Below are 17,701 nucleotides of genomic sequence, written 5' to 3'. Positions count from 1 at the left end.
TCTTCTTTGATAAGAATTTTTCGATGAAATCTATTTTTATATTAAAATGGGTCGTATTGCGTTTCGTTAGTACTGACATGATATAAGATATGCCATTTCGATTTAAATTTCAGGGTCCTCAGCGAAAATAAAAGTGAATATCTGTTTAAAACCTTGAGAGCATATACTCTTTATTGCATCATGTTTTATTTCGGTTCCTTTATCGTTCACTTTACATGTCACAAAAACATCTAGGAACTTGAATTTGTAAATTTTTATTTTAAATGTTATAATTAAAACATATTTTAACATTTTTATTTTAAATGTTATAATTAAAAAATATTTATAAATACTAAAATAAAGACAAAATAAGACAAATATAAACAAAGTATTTGTCATTGCTATTTTCGTATTATTTTTTGATAAAATTTTGAATATCTATTGTATGAAATATCTTATATTAATAATTGTGTTAACTATTAAAAAGGAAGTCAATGACTCTAAATATTTTTTATCATTTTTTTACTTTTTTTTTTCGAGAATAGCTGATGCTATATTATTTTTCATGTTATATTTAAATTTTTTTGAAATATAATTATATTTTTATTTTGTAAATTTTATTTTGCTAATTAAAATAATTTAAATTTTTATTTAGAATTTTTCATACTTTTGCTAAAAAATTTTTGTTCATAATAATTTATATTGTCATTTTCAAATATATATTTAAATTTAAATTTATTAATTAATTAAAAAATTTGTATTTATAATTTTAACATAATTTTTTATCATCAATTTTTAAAATTTTTTCTTTAAAACTTTTATACAAATCTAAATTATTAAAAGTTTTAATTAATATAAAATTTCTGCTCTTTTTTTCTTTCATAAAATAAGACAAAATAATTCTCATTTTTTAAATTGAAATCATCAAAAAAGAATAAAAAAAAAAATTAGAAAACCCCAAATTTAATTTTAAAAAATTAAAAATATACACATATTTACGATATTATAAAAAGTGTAACAATTTTATTTACTAGGAGATTGCAAAATTCGCAAACTATACAATGTTATTATTTAATCCTTTCGATCAAAATCGAAATTGTAATTTAAATTCAGCGCGTCGAGAGATCTCTTTCTCTCTTGGGAGAGAATGATAGATGACCTTGAATAGTCAACAGGAGATGGCACGGTTATTCAATGATCGGAAATGGTTCGTCAATGGCGGTTAACTTAACGGCTCTTATTACGCAAAACAGTCGACGTTTATGGTTGCTGTGTTACGCACGAAAATGTGTGTTCTTTCAGTATTTATAAACTAGGTGCCGGCGATCATAAATAGCGTTATGACAGTCAATTATGGTTTATTGTAATGATATTATAGATGCATCCCTAATAAAATTTAAATGGCTCCATTATATTTTCCCGATGACGAGCGAACCTCTCGGTTCACTCATTTTTAATTACGTATATATGGTTTGGGAATTACATACATTTATTACAGAAGTAACTGCTTAAGTATATTCATATTTTATATACTTTGTATATGCAAATACTGAATCTTCTTATACAATAATTAATAATATTAATAATATATTGACAATTTTTAATTTATTATATTTTAATTAATTTATTATAATTTATTTATATTAATAATAATTTATATAATTATATTATAAATATATATATTGTACATATTATAATTTTTTTTTATAATTCTGCAATTTTATATAAAATAAAACAATCATTATTATGAAAGTTTAATTAAAATTGTATTAATTATTTATTTAATAATTAATTATTTTTAATATAATTTAAATGGAAATCTCAGAATAGATATATATTTATTATATATAAAAATCAAATAAATAAGAGGTTTGAAATAAAAACATATTAAGAAATGTTGTAAAAAAATGTTGAGAAATGTTGTAATAATTTTTTTAAACTAATATGAGGCAATATAATTTTTTAAGAAAAAATGCAAATAAATTATGAAATTATGTTAAAATGTTAATAAACAAGTTTTGATGAGATAAAAATCTCAATACAAATCTCAAATACAATAATACAATTATAATTTATTATTTTTTTTAATATGATAAATAATTATACGTATAAATTCTATTCACAAAAAATATATCGATCTATTTATAACAAGCATTGGTCTTTGGAAAATTATTTTAATTTTATATTTTAATTTTATTTAACTTTTATCATTAATCATCATTAAAAATGTTATTATAGATTAGAAAATCTTAATATCTCATATTTCTATCTTCTTTTTTAATCAACCATAAAGTTATAAATTATCGTTAATAATTTAGTTAATTTATTTATATCATTGAGTTAAAAAAAAATTTTCTTTTATTTTTTTTTCCTTTTTTTGATATTAAAAATATTAATGATTATTATTTTATCAAATATTATACAAAAATTTCGATCTATTTTTGAAAAAATAATTTTTTAAAATGTATAATTGTAAATAAAAATTATGTATCTTTTATAATTTTATAATAATAATAGAAATAAAAAAAATTTTTTGATTTTTCAACTAGTATACAATTAGTAGATAACAATTAAAAAAATAATAAACAATTTTTATTTTCTGATAATAATTATTCATAATCAAAATTATTTAAATAATGATTATTAATTTTATCCTATTATGATTATAATAGATTTCTTGCACGCCAAAATTATTATGGAAAATTATGCAAGAGAGCCGAAATGAACAATTGGTATCAATGTATTGATATATCATATTTTCCAGTATTTCTTTTTCTTTTTTTTTTCTTTTTCTTTCCCATTCGGCAAAATGCCGCAGAAATTTGGCGCAGCGTATCGATGTCCAATTGGTCGATGAAAACGGGATTCGGCAATATCTGTGTGGAAAAGTGATTCAGGGTATTAATGTCTTTGGGCGATGGTTACAATAGCGGTGTTAATTGGCGCTTGGCAATCAGCTTTAATTAAAATCGTTTTTTGCCATTGTCATGAGCAAAAACGATACTGATGACCATGCTACTGCGATCAATTATTATATGATTCAAGTCGATAATAAAATATTTCAGAATCGAAAGCAAAGAACAATTTCTTCGTCAATAATATTAAATAGCTAATTAGCGTTCCTTCGTAGGAATGCTCATTGTAAAATTATTATTTATTATAAGTTATTATTAATAATTAATAGTTAATTACTAATTATTAGTTATTATTAATAATTATTATTTATTTTTATTTCATTCTACAGAATGTTCATCCAGAATATTAATTAATTTGTGGATCATTTTTAGAGTGTCAATTTTAGAAATCAAAAAAAATGCAAAATTTTATTTTATTATATATTTTAAAATTTTAAAATTTTAAATTAAAATTTTATTTTAAAATTTATTTTATTATATAAAAATATCGATGAAAGCTTATTTATAATTATATATAATTATAAACAATTTAAATTTATATTAAATGAAATGAGATGGAAATAGAGTGAAACAATGAAGTAATAGAAATAGAATTACTTCATTTTGTAATTAGTCTTTTTTTACGCAAATTTAAATTATTTATAATTTAATAAATAATCAATATTTTTATATATCAATTTTTGTGTTTGATTTGATCTCTAAATTTTTTAAAAATATCTTTAAGTTTCCGATCCATATTATAGTTTTATATAGTTTTATACTTTTCATTAGTAGAAATTACTGCTGTTATTTTTTTGAAGGAATTTTACTAATTTTTTTCAATATAATTATATTATCATATTTCATTATTGTATTCCATAAGCGTATCAAGAAGTATATCATTCTCTTTAATCAAAAATGGTGGCTTCAATTGTTTCATAACGATAAAACTAGTACTAATTTTTTTTATATTTTTCCTACCTTATATGGAGAAAAGAAGTTGAGAGTAATTTATATATTACGAAAGAAGGTCACACTTCAAAGAAGATCGAAAAAACAATTTTATATGTCTTTTATAATATAAACATTAAAAATAATTTTTTAATTTTGTATTATATTTGTATATATATTGTATTTGTTGAAAAATAAAAAATTATATATTTTTGAAATCTGATTTTTAAATGACTAACATTATATTTTTTACAATATATTTTTTAATATATGCTTCAAAAAAGATATGAAATCTTGTAAGAGATTAAAGATACTTATATTCTTCTTGTATATGTATGTATATGTATATGTATTTTCTATATATAAAGAATTATTACATTATAGAATTATTTCAATATATCAAATATAATTTAAGTCAATATCTAAAAAGAATATCTAAAGAATATAAAAATATATAAAAAATGTATTTATTTTAATTAACAATATATTATATAATAATTATAAATATGAGTTTTTTTAAAATTTTTCTGTATTGGTTCATTTACATTATTATTTTCTCAATCTATTACATGAATGTAAAGTTACTACTATCAAAAAATATTGATAATATCATTTAGATATCATTTAAATACTATATTTCAGCAAATATAATTCTAATTCATCTCACCAAAATTCACTCTGATATTTAAAGAAACGATTTCATTAAAACAACAATGGAAATATTTTATTACTTGTTATTTTATTACTTGTTATAGCATGTTATATGAAATGTTCAAATTATGGAAAAAAAATATCAAAAAGCAATACTGAAATAGTATATTCAAAAAAACATTTGGCTTTCATTCTAAATTATAACTATATTTGTTCCATATAACATATTGAAGAAACACAACATATTCCGATTACAATTACAAAGTATTGTAATTACGTATTTCTTATTCTTCTTTCATTTACCAAACAGAAACAGACAATAACAACTTTTGTTACTGATAAAAAGAATTTCACACATGGAGAAACATTCAACTATTTTTTTTTCTATTATTTTTTTTAATAAGTATACTAATGGAAGCAAAAAATTATGAGTAAAAAATAATTTCTATAAAATTAATTATTAAAAAATTTAAAGTTTTAATTTATGGTTTTTTATTTAATATATATTTTTATAATTATAAATATATTTTTAAATATATTTAAATCTTGTTTAAATTATGACTTTTTAAATCTTACTTTTATTATATTACAAATATATTTTAAATACAAATTATCAATTTTTAGAATAATAATTATCTTTATTGAGAAAATCTCTATACATATTCTATTTTAGATTTAGTTTATTCTAGATTTAAAATGTTCTTATATAATAAAAAATATTATTTAATAAAAGCAAAAGTAAATATTGTAAAATACCGAACAAAAATTTATAAAATTAATGAAAATGATAATTTGAATAATACTTACTACGAAATTTATTTAAATTTTAACAGTTTATACAAATACAAGATGATAAATGTTTCAAATAATTCATAATAATCATTAATATCTTTATAATGTGTGATTGTATCGATTGATTCAAAAATGAGTGATATAACTGTACTGATACTTGTGATTTCTGCTAATTATTTATTTAAAAAAAAAAAGAAATATGAATATGATGTGATTGTGAAGATGTATTTGTGACTGTGTCATCGCAGTCTCTCTTCAAAAAAAGTAATACATAATCTGTTTAATAATATTCATATAATAGTAGTTTACATATTACTATACTTTTTTATAATTTCTCTTTGTTATTAAAAGTCATAAATAACAAAAGAATCAATTAATTGATATAACTTTGTATTGATATTGAGTTAAGTTTTCAAAAATTCTGAGGATGGTTATAATTTTAATTTTTCTATATTATTTTTTATATTATATTTTCTTGAATGAAATTTACTCAAATTACTACAATTATTCATATATTAAGATATAGGTCTAGATAAATGTCAAATTATGTTATATTTATATTATATTTAGATTAAATTTTGATTTTAATTTGAGATAGGCTATTAATATAAAAAATATATAAAAAATTTGAATCTTTACAGATTTTTGATGTTATTTTTTTGAGATCATTAGAATTTTTAAGATCATTGTGCACGATATATTGAGATACTTAACAGAGGTATAGACTGATGTTGCGTGAATGTCATTTTTGTGAGGATTTAGGAGACCTTTGGAATTGTATATTTTTTAGAAACATTTCAGTATAGCTAGAGTATGAATATGATTTTGAAACTTGAGATGATATTTTTTAGCCATAATAATCTCAATGATAATCAGTATCATTTTACACTCTAGAAAATTTATTACAAACAGTCGTGGATTAGTTTTCTAGGAATAATAAACTCTATGGTCATAATCCTCAGTCTAATTCTAGGAATTTTCCTTAGATTGGAGGTGTTACATAATCAAGAGGTTGGTCTGTGATCATTGGCTACTGACCCATCGAAGATCCGCGATTTTTCAAAATAAATGTGGAAGGAACCTCAAAGGATACGAGTATTTTATAAAACTCGAAGAAAAATTAAAACGTTTAAATTATTCAAATCATTGAATAATTCGGTCTAAGAAAATATTGAACTATTAAACTATTAGGATGTTTAATTTCAAATTTACGGAACTTTTAGAATCTCATAAATTCGCACATTCATTCAATAATAAACGTAAACTTTCATTGGACTTCGTCCTTGATTATTTAAAAATTTTAAATAAAATTTGATTAACAACAGAAAAGATACATAATAAATCAATTTTATTACTATATATCATAGTTCCATGAACAGGCTATTAATAATGACAAGTTAATGCGCAATAATTTAATGTTAATATTAATATTGGTATTAAATATTTTTTCAAAGTCATTAAGATCTAATTATATAATATTACTTGTTTAATCTTAAATCAAAATAAAGACTATAATTATATTATTATAATTATATTATATTTATTATAAATATTGTAATTATATTATAATTAATCTTTAAAATTAATAATATCATAAGTTAATAAGTTTGTTTCAATAATTGTTATATATACATATTATCAAATATATATATATATATATATATAATATTTTGTATACATTTTTACACATTATATTTAGTATATTACAATGAATATTATATATATATATATATATATATTTTTATATATATATATTTTATATATATATATTTCTATATAGTCTTATATTCTTTATCAAGATTCGTCAAAAAGAGTCATCAGTTCCTCTTTTTAGATTAAAAAAAGTCTCGTGCAAATTCATTTCAATGAAGAATAAACTAACATCGACATATTCACTAAATATATTTTTATATATAAATCGAAAAGATAAATACGTTTCGTTCTATCTTTGTCTCATTTTTAAATTTAAGTTTAATTCAAATTTAATAAATAAATCTAATTTAATAAATAAATCTTTATTATATTTTTGTATATCAACTTTGATTTTTGGTTTTGAGCAATATATTTCAAAATTATTAAAATTGATAGTATTGTTAAAATAAATGTAAATCGATAGTATTGTTAAAATATTGTTAAAATATTATCTCATCAACAAATTCGCTCAAAAAAAATTTTGTTGTTATTGTTTCCTTCTTAAATAACATTACTCATAAAAATTTCTATCAGAGGTTGAAATTGATTAGTATATCATAAAATGAAACTAAAATCGCGATAGTAAAATAAGAAAATAACATTAAGCATAATTAAAAATTTCAAAATCTCTTTGAAAAATTTCATTTCATTTAAGTATATAATTCAGGGACATAATATCAATTGTTTTTTCCATAAATCATAATTAATCATTTATGTACGCAGTTCATATTCGTTATGCGTATTCTACTGCTATCTAGTTGGACAGCAGCCCGAGGAAAGTCAATGTCATGGCATACAAAAATACTACATTCGGTTGGCATCGGGACGCCGTCTGAATTCTAATTCGTGACCGAGATTCTCGATTAGTCGGGATTTCGCGGGCCACGTAGTTGCGGTGTTGTTGTTCTTCCTTGGCTGCGTTGCATAGCATTGAGACGTGTTTTCCGCCAAATGCCCAATTTCACGTATTGCCTGTGGTGCTGCTGCCGACCCTTTGATCGATACTTATCGAAGCGCGGGGACAGGTTCGATTATGTCGAATATATGCCTTTGTATCAGGTGAACACGCTTTATTGAATGGTCTCTATCGCGGTATAATATACATAATTGATATATAGACCATTGGGACGATATTTTTCTCGATAATTTTTTTTTTTTTGTATTTGATTTAACTCTTTGAGTAGTGTGGGATAATATGTATTATTCTTAAATTAAGTTTGGTGAAGTTGGAAATAGAATAAATAAAGTGTAAGTGATAGAAATACGTCATTTTAATTCTGGATAAAACATTTAATGAATCATTTAGTTAGAATATTTATTTTTTCAATAGTTGAAATTTAACGAACTTCATGAAAAGTATTATAATTTGCGTTTTGTATAATTAAATCAGAATCTGGTCAATTAAGTTTTAAATTATTCAATAGAGATATTTAATTAAATATTTTTTTATGTTTTTCTTGATAAAAAAAATCATAAACTGTATGAAAACGTCAAACTTTTGCTTTAAATATTAGTTAAGTAAATTTCATTAGTATAAAAATATAACTAATAATAAAGTATTAAAGTAAAAAAAAAGAATACTTCATCTTTTATAAGTATATGACTTCTAGTATATAATAATATTATAATTCAAGGAAATATATAATTTATAGTAAAAGAAATATTTATATCCAAAATTGAAACTCAATTATTTGGAACTCAAAGGGTTAATTTATTTTAATCAAAAATTTTTTAAAATATTATTTATATTACCACTATATTACCACGAAGTCGATAAGGATATGTTTTTGCACAGTTTTGTTTCTGTTATTGTTGAGTGATTTTTCTTCTTTGTATATTATGTCTTTTAATATATTTTGATTTGATCAGTTTGAACTTGTTTGAATACGTGTGACAAAATTTGCATGTGTTATTATGGAATATATGCGAATTCTCATATTGAAATGAGAAGTTATAACAAATGAATATTTTAGGAGTAAAAGCTGGGACATTTCGAGTATCTGACTTTCCTTTGGTCGCTGTCCAATTAGTTAAAAATATGTAAGAATATAAAGTCTAATGGACTTTAATGTTTTTATGAGTTGACAAGATGTTTATACTATATCATATAATAAATTATATTATGAGAAAAATAATGTTAATTATTATGAATATTATAATGCGTTGATGTAACCAATATTAATCTGACACCTAATTTTCATAAAAAATAAAATTTAATTTATCTATTGATTTCCTTGTATGTAAAATAAAGAATTAAATAGATAATAGATAATAGATAATAGATTAATTATAAATTCTGATAAATTTAATTGATTTAATAATTTTTTAAATAAAAGTATGAATGAAAAATAATTTTTAATTTTTATATATGAAATAATTTCAACATATAATTAATTTTTTTTATTTTATATTTTTGTATAAAACGTTCCTAATATTCACGAAGAAAACTGAAATAAAATAATTATATTTTAAAATTAATTATTCTTGTATTATACTTTAATTCGTAGTTTCTGACAAAAATAGCATGTCTTACTTTTATAATATTTAATTACATATTAATCAAATAAAATAAATATATTTATATTATATAATATCATATTGTATAAAATATTCTATTCTTCAGAAATTCTATGAAAAATTTTAATAAAGCATACAAAATATAAAGAAATTTATGAAAGCGACTGAATACTATATTGGAAATGATTTCATATTGGTAGTAAACTCGATTTTCTCTAGTTTATGACACAAGATGATTTCTTTTATATTGTTCATAGTAAAAGATAAATCATTATTATTGGAAAATTGTAAATATACATTCAAAATTTATAAGTTTGTATTAAATAAATATAAATAAAATAACGAATAAAAAAAATATTATGAAATTATATTAATTATTAGATATTAAGAAATATAATTTCTAAGCTTTTCTTTTATTTACTTTTTTTAAATTAAAAATTTAATGTGTAACTTTCTTTGTTTACGTAATATTAAAATGAGAAAAAAAAATTATTCTTCAAAATTTTCTTTATGTTTTTGATCATTTAAACACATTTTAATTATATAGAGTCATTTAATTAATTATATGTAAATTTATTTACAAAATATTATTGTATAAAAAAATATATTGTATTATTGTATAAAAATAAATTAAAAAATATATAATAATTTTTTACTCAATATTCAATATTTATTACTTAATTTTTTAATATTCTTAATTTATTATTCAATATTTTTTCAAATTGTATAATCAAATATTATATATTATTATTGAAAAAACTCAAATTCATCTTCAAATCCAATGAAAAAGCGAAATATTAAAAAATTATTCTATTTTATGCTCTTCTTCTTTACTAAATATTTTTCGTTTGAAACATTTTTTTGTATAAATAGTTTACAAATTATAAATTCAGAAATTCAAAAAAAAATTGAATGACATCTTATGACTTATATAATGACTTATATAAGAAACATAATTAAATGTTTACAGACAAAACAATCCAAACGATATAGCTAAAAAAATGCTTCATCATAAATTTTATGAATCAATTTCTATGATTAAAATAAAATCATGTTTTCCTAACTTTACACTAACAACAATTTAAAACTCATTTAAGTTTGAAAATTCAAAAATTTTTATTAAACATATATTTGTATATATATATGTCCTCGTTATTTTATTTTTTAAATTAAAAATTATAAATATATGTTTAACTTAAATATAAATTTTTTTTTTAAATTTCGTTTAAAGACAAAAAGACATTTTAATTTTAACAAAAACATATTTAAACATATTAACAGGTTTTGTTGACTACTATATATATTTGACTACTATAAAAATATTAATTACATATATAAAATACATATACACAATTAAGTAGAAAACAAATGGAATATAGCAGGGCTAAAATATCTCTTCATTACAAATTTCTCATATAAGATTCTTATATAAATCCATAAATATGGCGAGACCCAGAATTATATAACATACAATCGCCCACGCGTAAAATCGGCATGCATAAAACTGCAAGAAATGAGTACTTGATACTAGATAGTTGACTGAAGGCGAACTTCTCTCACGAAATTGTTTCGCAACACTAGACTCAACTTGAGAACTTTCACGGAACGTGGATGAACTTTCTACGCCTTTTGCCGACGATGTTATCAAAGCTTGGATTTATCAGAAGGAACGAATATTAGAGCGTCACTTAATGAGGTCGAGATGAATTAAGCTGATGATGTGAGCTTTTTTGGAACAATGGAGCAATAACTCGAGTACTTTAGGTAATAAGCCTCTTTTAGGTTGGAAGACGTTTGAAGACTTGTTTCAGATTCCATTGAAATGCAGAATATTTTGATTTTTCTTTTTTTTTTTGACTATTTTTTTTTATTGAATTTTCATTTATTGAAAAAAAATATGATTTAAAAAAAAATTAAAAAAAGTAAAAAAAAGTAAAATTAGTAAATTAGTATTATTTTATTTTTCCGATAATTATGAATAGAGTTGTTATGAATTAAAAGATGAAAATGTTTATGGTTCACGAATATTTGTTTTAAATTGTCTTTTTTTAATAAATAAAAAAATTTTAAATGTTTTTAGAAAAATTTTAATATAAAATTGAGATGAAATACATTAATAATTATTCTTTGATATTTATTTGGCATATAAAAGATATTTTTAATAATAAATAATATTAAAAAAACTGTATCAAAAATGACTTAAAGTAATAAAAAAAAAATTTCCAAAGAGAAAAAAACCTATCATAATATTTTATAAAATCATATTTTCTTATAATTCTATTTGACTTTTAATTATAGATATGATGGCTATAAAAAACATTTATATACTTTTTTTATTTTTAAATTCTATATTTTTTTTTAATTATATGAATATATTATTAAATAATTCAAAATTTAATATTCATGGATTTAATATATGCAACATTTTTACTTCTCTTTTAGGATGATTTTAGGTAAAAAAATATAATAGTAAAAAAAAATTGGTATACAAGAATACAATGTTGATTAAGACTTATTTATTAAGTTATAAATAATTTAATAAATAAGCTTGAATTAACATTTTTAAATACGAATTTTTTGTGTTTATTTTGGTTTTTAGAATCGATTTTCTAAAGATATTTTATGAATATATTAAAGTAGATATTTTATGAACTCACTATATGATAATAAAAATAAAAATGGAGAAACAATATTTCCTTAAATATATGATAATATATGGTATATATATATATATATATATATATATATATATATATATTCATAAATAGGAAAAAATAAAAATAAAATAAATATAATATAATACAATATATAATATAATATAATATAATACAATAAAAAGAATTTTATGTTATATTTTATTCTAAGATATTCTTCATCTCTTACTTGATAACTTTTTTTAACCATTAATCTTTTATAACGAAATTCTAGATTGTATTTGAAAATTATAATGAAGTATCCGATTGCAAATAATACACATAAAGTATACATAGTAAGATATCTGATATTATCATCTTGGCTTACATCAATATTATCTTAACATCAGTATTATTTGTAGCAAATAAGGATTAAATAAAAATGTTTTCGAAAAAAGTATATTTTGATATTATTAGATTTTTTGAACGAAATATTTAAATATTTAAATATTATATTATATTAGTCCTTCAAATTTGACAAAAGTCGAATTAAAATATTTAAAATTTTTGTACGTAAACTTTCTTGTAAGGAATGTGAAGCTTTATATGAATATATAGTGTAAATTAAGAAATATATATATAAATCAATTAAAAAATAATAATTATTTTCATAATTATGTTCTTTATTTTCTATGTACAGAAAATCTCAACAATTCTCTCTTCTTATCAAAACCATTTAATTTTTATTTGAAAACATTTTTAGCTATAGATAATATTATTGATATAAACCGAGATAATATCACGTTATTACTTTGTGTAATAAAAAAATAAGTATTTACACATACAAAATATATATTAATAAAATTGCATATCATTTGCAAATATATATATATATATAGTGTGTGTGTGTGTGTGTGTGTGTGTACACATATATAAAATACATATTAAAAATATAACATAAATAATAAAATAATTTATATTCAATTGATCTTAAATAACAAAGTATATAAAATAAAATATATAATAAAAATATAATATATATATAATAAATATTTTTATATAAATAATATAAAAATAAATATAACAATAAAAATAAAATATGAAATATGAAATGAGTATATAATGAATAATAAAAAATTGCACATAGTGTAATAATATAATAAATGACAATAAAATTAATATATAATTAATAAAATAATTCAAATAAAATATAAAATATTCAAAAACATATATAAAATATTAAAAATACGAAAAAAAAATAAAGCAAAATATACAATTAAAACAAAATGTTATTAATATCATGAAGGTAAAAGTACATGTGATAGAAAAACGTGTGTGTGTGTGTGTGTGTGTGTGTATGTGTGTGTATGTGTGTGTGTGTGTGTACATATATATATATATATTATACGCTGTTACAACGCGATTTCACACATCGATCAGTGGCATGAGGATACGAAGGTCGAGTCGACCGACAAGCCTTCGCTCGTAAATCAATTTCGAGGGTGCACTTGTATAAGCGTCGATGCATTCCGTAATAGATTTCGATTAAACAGGTCAGAGACGGTTCTGAAATTCGGTGTAAACATGCCAGACTCGGTCAACGTACAAAGTGTTTTGGAGAGATGTAACATCCATTTATGAATGCAGGCCCAGTAATTGGACGATGCTCTTTCAAGAAGAGAATACCTTTCTGACGCCCGTCGATTTTCGTAATGAAAACTCTATGCTTGAAACTCGTTATTAGCAAATTGGTGGTTTAGATTCCTAACAGAACGAATATTTTCTTTGTTTTTTTTTTTTAACATTCTTTTAATGGATTTTTTAATTCATGAATATTTAATTTTATTTAATAATTAGATTTTATTTTATTTAAAAGTTTAAAAGTTTATAACAGTAATATTATTGGATATAAGAGAAATATAACTTTTTTAATCTTTTAAATATATCTTTTTGACAATTAATTTAAAAATCCTAGAATTTTTCAGTATTTTTGAAAAATTAGATTACTGAAAAATTTTTTAAATGAAATTGAATTTATCATATAATTATTATATATTTATTATTAGAAAATTTTTTATATATTAAATTTTTTATATATTTTCATTTCTAAAAAATTAAATATAAGTTAAATTAAATGATTTTTTTCGTTTAATTAATTTTATTTTCTTTTTTTGCATATACTAAGAGATTTTTACGATTTATACTATATGAAATTCAGTTATTTTCAATTTTATTATTTACTATAAAACTATTATGTATTAACATTAATAATAAGAATAATATACGAAAAAGATTCGAGATTCGCTTCTGATGTATATCGAAAATAGAGAAGGCATTGTTTCTCATTACAAATATTAAATATATTTACGTATAATCTTACATATAATCTATCTATTATTATCTATTATTCAAACAGCTTACTTTTTTATTCTTTCTTAATTGTTATTAATTTTTCATTATAAATTACATAATTTAATTTTAGATTTATTACGAAAAAAAACAAGTATTAGATATCTTTTTTGTTTTGTAGATTTGTAAATAAAAATTTACATTAATTATATAAATATCTTTAGAATATACATTAATAACTATTATATAATTCTATAATAAATTGTAATAAATCTTAAATTCTGTAATAAATAACATCAATTATCTTTATACTAAACTATTTTTATAGTTATCATAAAGTTATACGTATTAATTTAATGGCTGAATTATATAGAAGAGACTGGAAAAGATTGATATTTTTGAAAAAAAAAGATCATAAAAATTATTAAATAATATTTTAATGATCTTTTTATATTTTATTTTACAAATCAAATATAAATTTTTTAAATTTAGACAAAAAATTTATATAAAAAATGTTTTTTTGTAAATGATATAATAAAATATCTCAAATATCTTCTTTAGATATGGAAGAATTATTATAATATGTATCATAATTGTAGAATACATAAAAAAAAAATAGTTTATTTCATATAAATTTTAATTTATTTTAATTTAATAAATTTTAATTTATATTTTTTATATTTTTATTTTAATTTATTTTAATTTATAAATTTTAATAAAACATTTTCGAATATCAGTATGCGTGTAACGCCATTTGGAACATATGGTTGAATTCAATAATTCAATTTATTTAATTTCAAACGTAAATATAAAGAATTGTAATAAAAACCTTCTTTTCGTGTACATTTTTAATACGTGTTTCATTCTCAAAATAATATTAATATTAACATATAACGTAATAAAGACTATAATTAAGATTTGGTAAAGTTAATAAACATTCTGCAAATAATTTTTTTTTTGTTAAATTTCATAATAATAATTTGTGATATTATGAAATTTGTAAATATTAATTTCTAATAGAATTTTAAGATACAGAAATAAAAAATAAAGTTTTGTATTAAAATATGAGTCTTAAGTTCACATTACTTATTAACATTAATTAAACAACGTTAATTAAAAATAAAAATTATGAAATGATTCTATAATAAAAATTAAGAATTAATTTTTAATTCTTTGTCGTTTATTAGATGGATATTAATATAACCAGTACTGACTCTATTCTATATTTATATTATATTTTATAACATATTTTGATAAGAAAATATGAAAAAGCATAAAATATATTACACAATAATACAAAATACGAATATAAATATTTAAAATAGCCTATGATGTTTTATGATGCGTTTCTTAAGTTTCTAAAGGCAATTTCTAAGCGTAATTCAAAAACTGGGATTTCAGACTGGAAATTAGGATAACTGCATAATTAAATGAGCAGAAAATGCAATGAACACTATTATGAAAATTAAAATAAATATAAATGCTTAAAAAAACCTACAGAGCTTAATATATTTGCTTTTATGATAATTAGAATGAATGTTTATGAAAAATTTAAATTCACAAAAATCTATAGAATGTACGTAATACTCAAAAAGACAAAGTAAAGTACATGTTTAAACCGTGAAACAGATATTTATTCTATATATAATTGTGTTTGTAAAAATTTTAATTTACATAAATCTTTGCAATCTAGTGATAATAAATTTTTTTAATTTGTTAATTATAATAATTGTGTTGCTAATTGCTCTTTTTCTTAAGAAGTAAAGTGTAAAATCTTTTTCAATGAAATTTATTAACTTATATGACATTTATTCATTTCTGATAGTTATGGTACCTCTAAAATAGTAATATCGGCTTCCATCCACATGATAATCCAAGCTTAGAAACACGCGTAACGCGTGTAAGCGGTAAATATACATGAACGTTGAAATATAGCAAATGTCACAGGCAATTGCAATTAAATTAGTCTGCGCCGTCGATAATACACTCATGAACATTGTTGCGCAAATAAACTGACCTAGTCTCCACTTATATATAGGGTGTTTCTTATTATCAACATACATTTCCTTATTTTTTAATTATTAAAAACGATATATGAATTAATTTTTTTAAATAACATTGTTACATCTTTGATTTCACTTTGCTCAACATAAATTTTTATATTATAAATTAAAAATATTTTTTTTATAAAATTACTTAATTTTTTATAAAATCTTATATTTTATTAACTATATAATATTTTTAAATTAATTTTATCTTTTCAAAAATCTCATAAAATTATATTTTTTATTAATATAATAATAATAATAATAATAATGATGATGATGATGATGATGATGATGATGATGATGATGATGATTTTAGTTTTGTATTTAAAATTTCCAAATTTTTAACAAGTTGACTGCCGCGCGTGTTTCCAACGAAATCTCCTTCAGGCCACGCGCGTCGTTGTACCAAGCGTGGTACAACTAAGCGTGGTACTCTAGGTATTCCCACCGATTTTTTAATAATGCGAATCGTTGATGGTCGCAAGAATCAACTCTTACATCATTTCCATCATTACATTTCTGAAATCCTCATTTGTTACCTTTACACGAACAATTCGAATCTTTATCGAATAACGAGTGGTATAATTGTTAAAATTTCTATCCTAATTCGTTCCAATGTCGAAAAGAAAAATAAAAGAATTATGTCTTAGTGAATCATATAGCAGACAACAACTTTTTGTTCAAATTGTTCTGATCAACCCCCAGCTTTATATAGAATGCTTTAAAGTTTTATATTCTAAATAATTTTTTTAATAAACCATTTTTGTATTATTTTTATAACAATTTAATAGTTTTATTACACCCTATTAAATATTTTACCAAATGTTTACGAAAATAAGTAAGTAGTTACTTATAAGCGTTACCCGAATGCAGATGACGTGGCCCGATGAGAACTTTTGCTATCATCAGAATATGGGTGACGCGGCAGTCAATGTGTTAAAAAAAATTTTAAATTACTTAATTTTTTATAAGATTCTATTTTTTATCAATTTCTATTTTTCCTTATACTCTATTTTTTAATTATTAATTATAATATTTTTGAATCTGTCATTTTTTAATAGATTTTCTCAAAAGAACATTACAATCTCTCTTATTATTAAAGAAAAAAGAAGCTTCCATATTTATTTTCAAATTAGAACTTTTTCATTTAGAAAAAAGGAATAAAAGAAGAAATAAAAAAAAAAAAACAAATTTT

General features: G+C 20.2%; 1 protein-coding gene across 8 annotated transcripts in view; it reads left to right on the top strand.

Annotated features, from left to right (window-relative positions):
* The window catches only part of LOC122713772 (PH and SEC7 domain-containing protein), a 138,045-nt gene that overhangs the window by 61,283 nt on the left and 59,061 nt on the right, over positions 1-17,701 (top strand). The window contains exon 1 of one of the 8 annotated variants that reach the window (XM_043934524.1): positions 7,860-8,018. The exons of 3 other annotated variants lie outside the window; for them this stretch is intronic. In XM_043934524.1, coding sequence (XP_043790459.1) covers positions 7,911-8,018 — 108 coding nt within the window. In that variant the 5' untranslated portion in view covers positions 7,860-7,910. Of the gene's footprint in view, positions 1-7,859; positions 8,019-8,048; positions 8,208-17,701 lie in introns of those variants that run through there. 4 more of the 8 variants (XM_043934528.1, XM_043934526.1, XM_043934531.1 and 1 more) reach the window with 4 other exon arrangements.

This window comes from Apis laboriosa, unplaced genomic scaffold, assembly GCF_014066325.1.
Source record: "Apis laboriosa isolate Shangri-la unplaced genomic scaffold, ASM1406632v1 scaffold26_cov146, whole genome shotgun sequence".
Taxonomy (NCBI): domain Eukaryota; kingdom Metazoa; phylum Arthropoda; class Insecta; order Hymenoptera; family Apidae; genus Apis; species Apis laboriosa.
This window is presented reverse-complemented; position numbering and strand designations above follow the sequence as displayed.